Source organism: Cyprinodon tularosa, unplaced genomic scaffold (assembly GCF_016077235.1).
Source record: "Cyprinodon tularosa strain WSP-4 unplaced genomic scaffold, ASM1607723v1 ctg189, whole genome shotgun sequence".
NCBI classification, from domain to species: Eukaryota; Metazoa; Chordata; class Actinopteri; order Cyprinodontiformes; family Cyprinodontidae; genus Cyprinodon; species Cyprinodon tularosa.
In genome coordinates this window covers 3,305,303-3,311,302 of record NW_024038669.1, presented here as the reverse complement: position 1 = coordinate 3,311,302, position 6,000 = coordinate 3,305,303, and the positions used below count along the sequence as shown (strand labels likewise).

Sequence of the window (6,000 nt, the reverse complement as noted above, 5' to 3'; positions counted from 1 at the left end):
ACAAAGGATCAAAAGAGCTTTTTTTTAACACATAGCTGGTGGTAGATGAAACAGAAAGCTAAAACAAGAACTAATGAACTCCTCGTCAACATCCTGCTTTACCATGTTACATCCTGGCACTTAGCTCCGCCAGGAGCTTATGTCAAATTCTAAAACACTCTGCAACTGACTGTCAAATGTTTGACCAATTTATGATGCTACTTTTCTAGCCCTTCTTAGCTTAACTGAAGCCAGTCTCAGCAAACATTTAGTAACATTAAAAAAAATAAATGTTGATAAAAAGTCATTTTGGTTTTACTGCAAGCATTGAAATTAACTGGTAATGAGCATCTGGTCATATCCCTGGAAGCCCTGCAGGCATGAAAAAGAAGGTGGCAATAGAGCAATAGAAACTTAACCAAAAAACTGTCCAGGAGACAGCAGCTAAAAACAGAACACTTCCATTCCTGCTTGCCAATCCTAACAAAAGTGTTCATATGGATAAAACTTTAAAAAAAAATCTAGCTGAAAATGACTTTTCACATTATCGAAGTGATAGCACTGTAACACTCAAGTCTCCTTGGGATTTATGATTACTTTTATCATTACAATGGTTGAAGATGGAAAAAAAGTATATATATATATATATATATATATATATATATATATATATATATATATATATATATATATATATATATATATATATATATACATATATATATATATATATATATATATATATATATATACATATATATATATATATATATATATATATATATATATATATATATATATATATATATATATATATATATATATATATATATATATATATATATATATATATATATACACTCACCGGCCACTTTATTAGGTACACCTGTCCAACTGCTTGTTAACACTTAATTTCTAAGCAGCCAATCACATGGCGGCAACTCAGTGCATTTAAGCATGTAGACATGGTCAAGACAACCTCCTGCAGTTCAAACCGAGCATCAGTATGGGGAAGAAAGGTGATTTGAGTGACTTTGAACATGGCATGATTGTTGGTGCCAGAAGGGCTGGTCTGAGTATTTCAGAAACTGCTGATATACTGGGATTTTCACGCACAACCATCTCTAGGGTTTACAGAGAATGGTCCGAAAAAGAAAAAACATCCAGTGAGCGGCAGTTCTGTGGGCGGAAATGCCTTGTTGATGCCAGAGGTCAGAGGAGAATGGCCAGACTGGTTCGAGCTGATAGAAGGGCAACAGTGACTCAAATAACCACCCGTTACAACCAAGGTGGGCAGAAGAGCATCTCTGAACGCACAGTACGTCGAACCTTGAGGCAGATGGGCTACAGCCGCAGAAGACCACACCGGGTGCCACTCCTTTCAGCTAAGAACAGGAAACTGAGGCTACAATTTGCACAAGCTCATCAAAATTGGACAATAGAAGATTGGAAAAACGTTGCCTGGTCTGATGAGTCTCGATTTCTGCTGCGACATTCGGATGGTAGGGTCAGAATTTGGCGTCTACAACATGAAAGCATGGATCCATCCTGCCTTGTATCAACGGTTCAGGCTGGTGGTGGTGGTGTCATGGTGTGGGGAATATTTTCTTGGCACTCTTTGGGCCCCTTGGTACCAATTGAGCATTGTTGCAACGCCACAGCCTACCTGAGTATTGTTGCTGACCATGTCCATCCCTTTATGATCACAATGTACCCAACTTCTGATGGCTACTTTCAGCAGGATAATGCGCCATGTCATAAAGCTGGAATCATCTCAGACTGGTTTCTTGAACATGACAATGAGTTCACTGTACTCAAATGGCCTCCACAGTCACCAGATCTCAATCCAATAGAGCATCTTTGGGATGTGGTGGAACGGGAGATTCGCATCATGGATGTGCAGCCGACAAATCTGCGGCAACTGTGTGATGCCATCATGTCAATATGGACCAAACTCCCTGAGGAATGCTTCCAGCACCTTGTTGAATCTATGCCATGAAGAATTGAGGCAGTTCTGAAGGCGAAAGGGGGTCCAACCCGTTACTAGCATGGGGTACCTAATAAAGTGGCCGGTGAGTGTATATATACATAGCTGATACAGTCCATGGAGAACAAGGAGCTGATATACATATATATGTATATATATGTATGTATCAGCTCTGCAGGGCAGCTAGCTGCTACATAAAGCTAAAAACTTATCATTGTAACACCTATGAGCCTTTGCTTCACAGAAAGCTAACACTTCCAGGTTTGTATATTATTATAACAAAAGCAATGTTGTAAACGGCCCAAAAACTGCTCCAAGAAATAGGACTGTAACACAGCTTGCTGAGACATGTTAAAAAAGTGATAGTTTAAAAACTAACGTTTGTTTTTCTTTTGCTATATTGCACTGTTTAGGCAGTTTTTTACTGTACTGAAAAGTTTATTTTTTTGGTAGTTTTGTAGTATTTGTAATGTTTAAGACCTTAATATTTACCAACCAAAAGCCAGATTTCAATGAGACTATGAAAAAAATTCATACATCCCAAAAATCTTGTTCATAATGATTATATTCTTTGTGTAGAAATAGGTTGTGTTTATTTTCCTGTATGTTGGTGAAGAAGTATAAAGCCTCTAAAGGATTATATTCTTTGTGTAGAAATAGGTTGTGTTTATTTTCTTGTATGTTGGTGAAGAAGTATAAAGCCTCTAAAGAAAGATTGCTATCCTGCATACCTGCCTGCAGGGAAACACTTGTGCTTTTAACATCCCTGCTGGAAGAAAATATGTTTCTTTTTTTTAGAGTAAAGTTAATGACCTTACCACAACATATAGAAAATTTCCCAGCTTTCGAAAATTAGACACTTATCAATATGCTCCTCTGTATGATGAGCATCATTCTTTCCTCATAGCCCTTGTATGGAAGCCACATGTATTAACTTCTAAAGTCAGGACATTAAATAAAAATCAAAAGGAGAGTAGTCCATTTTTGAACTGCTACATTCCTGACCTTCAGTAAGGTACTACAGATATATTCAAGCTCATGTAGCCCATCTTAGCCTTTCCAGAACAATATTGACCACAGGGGGGTTGCTGTGAAACTGGGAAAAAAAGCAGACCTGATGGAAATTATTCAGTCTGCCTTTGATTTTGTTATAGAGTGAATTGTATTAATTAATTTGACATCAATAGGTTAAATGTGGATTTTGTTGTGAAGATGCGCTCCTCAGTTTGGAATTCACCCAGTTTAGATATCAATAAGTCCAAAAACCACCGTTTTATTTACAGTGACACTTTCTGTGATGAGTGATTCTTGCATCAAGGTAGATGCAATGGTACGAAAACAAGTTTAATTTAAAATGAATTAAAAAGTTGCAACTTTGAGGTACTTGTTTCAAAGACAGCATCCTCTTCTGTTTGATGAGGCTCATGCTGTGGTTATTCGCCTCTTTCAGCATGACCCAAAGTTCCCTTAGCTGTGAAGGCAGTTTCTTAGATTCTTGTTTTGACCAGAGAGAAAAGGACAATAAACAGATTCCAGTCGAAAGCCTCGCCTCACTCTGAAATCGACTCTCTCCACCTGTAAAGTCTTGCCAGTGGATATTTGGAAGTCTTCACTGTGTGACAGGTGTAGAGGCTGACGTGGGCACTGTTGGCTTAGTAGGGCTGTTGGGTGTTAGTGGGGAACTCTGGTAGGACCGAAGTAGGACTTTGTGCTTGGTGGCCACCTCCTGCCGCCGGCGCTGCTGGTCGGACAAGAATTCCTTGAGACGAGTTGTTGTAAAGGTGAGAGTCTGCCTGCGAAGGCGCATCAGGTAGGCATCTTGAAGCCAGGAGTTACTGAAACAGTCCTTGATTGACGGACGGGCCCTGGTTAGAAAAACAAAACAAAAAACACGCACATCGTTAGAGTTAAAAATTTTATAGGCAGCACGTGTAAGTAACTATTTTTTTCTGAAGATAATAAATTGTCTTAAGCTTACCAAGGGTAGCTACACAGGATCTTTTTTAGGAACAAGGAGGCACTTTGTGACACATTCTGATAAAGTTTAGACAGATCAAACTTGGCTGCCAGGGTCCTGGCTTCAGTCTCCTGAGGATCGTTTTCCATGAAAGGCGACCTGCCACTCAACCTGAAAAACAATGATGAATAGAATGAATTGCTGTGTGACAATATTCTGTACTTGGCCATGATAAAAACTCCCCCCACACAGAAGGGCTGTAAATTTAGAAAATTCTAATACAGAAAACTATTCCAATCATAATATTGCATTGTGTTTAAGAAATATGTTTCTGTTTATACACAGTCTGTTAGGAGGAAGAAAAGCAGTACTCACATGATAAAAGTCAGGACACCAACGCTCCAGATGTCTGCTGGAGGACCCACAACATCTCCTTTCAACATCTCTGGAGCTGCCAGCAGAAGAAATAGAAGGAATCACTTTTATTATCTTTCATTAACCACTTAACTTAAAAAACTCAGACTAATAAAACATATTCAAATCACAACTGAGAGATCAGGTGAAGGAAAACCAAACCTGTGGAGTATGCTGTCCTCACAATGACAATTTCTCTGTGTGTATGTGGGAGTGTGTACGTGCATGCTTGCGAATATGTTATGTATTCATATATGTATATATGTATACATATATATATCACTTGGTCTTTCTGTCTATTGTTATTTTCTTGGTCACCTGCCTAGGGATGTAAATGAGTGTTGTGGTACAATCTGGCATATTTACATTATAACGGTTCATTATGCACTGTCCTTCCTAAATAACAAAATTAAATTAAATATATTCTTAGACACAACACCTATATAGTTATTTAAGTAGATACTCACACCTGTAAACATACTTTTCTTAAACCATCATTTGTTTAAAAGAAGCCAAACTTCTTAAGGTTATCCTGTATTACAGACCTCAAGGTTTTTTAAATGTGTCTCAAAGATCTTAATTTGATTTAATCATCTGTCTATATATTTTCTTGTCCATGATTCCAAATCGGGGTATTAGCTAAAAGGAGTATAGTCCAGCTGCAGAGTTTTAACAGATATTTGATAGCAGTGTTGCGCACGTGAAAGGGAAAAAGGAAAAATTACATGTCCCTGCAAATGCCTTTTGTTTTGATTTAATGTCTACTAAGGTAAGAAAGTTGTAAAAATTAAAGCTATCTTAATGGCGGTGGAGACAACAAAGTGCAAATCCAGAAATTACAAACCAGATCAATCCCTCATTAATTGACAAATGGAAACTACCGTATATATCATTTTACATGTCCAGCATCTGTAAGGGTGTGTATTAAAAAAATAAAATAAAATAAAAAAAAATTCTAGTCTTTAAGTGCCAGTCATGTTTCTCTCCTTAAAGTTTAAACCTTTAAACTTTTAAGTTTAAAGTTTAGGCTTAAAATGTTCCCGTCTAATAAAGCTTATAGTTAGAGTGGCTCAGGTTAACCTGAGATATTGCTATACTTCTGCTGCTATGGGCTTAGGATGCTGGAGAACATAGGGACCACTTTTCATTTGATTTCTCCAATTCTATAGTGTTCCACAGTCTAACCCCTAACTTTACATTCTCTGTTCTATTTCTTGTTATTGTGGCTTCATTTAGTCTAGTCCTGTTTACCTGTAACCTTAGATTATAGATGATAAAGCTGGGCCTGTTTTTTTAGTGCAAAGTCATGTTTCTCTCCTAATCATAGCTATGGACTAGACTTTGAGTAAACACTTACACATGTATTCCAGTGTTCCAATTGGAGGGCTGAACTGCTTAAGAAAAAGAGGGTTGTACGTTTGAGCACTTCCAAAGTCAATTATCTTGACGAGGTTCATGTGCGTCACTATGATGTTATCTGGTTTGATATCAAGGTGCAGGATGCGGCGAGCATGTAGGTAGTCTAGACCCTGAAGGATCTGCACAATGTAAGTTACCACATCATCCTCAGAGTAACGGAACCTGAGAATAACAAAAATACAGCTCATTAAAGCGTTCTGGGTAGAAAGACTTTACCCTAAATTTGACATGGAGCTAGTTACTG

The 6,000-nt window shown here is 37.7% G+C and overlaps 1 protein-coding gene across 1 annotated transcript in view; it reads right to left on the bottom strand.

Moving 5' to 3' along the window:
* Window positions 1-2,754: 2,754 nt before the first annotated feature.
* Window positions 2,755-6,000, bottom strand: part of spegb (striated muscle enriched protein kinase b) — a 69,722-nt gene continuing 66,476 nt past the window's right edge. Inside the window, exons 38-41 of the mRNA XM_038282931.1 lie at window positions 5,695-5,918; window positions 4,299-4,374; window positions 3,945-4,094; window positions 2,755-3,831 (exon numbers count right to left, since the gene is read on the bottom strand). Coding sequence (XP_038138859.1) covers window positions 3,576-3,831; window positions 3,945-4,094; window positions 4,299-4,374; window positions 5,695-5,918 — 706 coding nt within the window. The 3' untranslated portion in view covers window positions 2,755-3,575. The remainder of the gene's footprint in view (window positions 3,832-3,944; window positions 4,095-4,298; window positions 4,375-5,694; window positions 5,919-6,000) is intronic.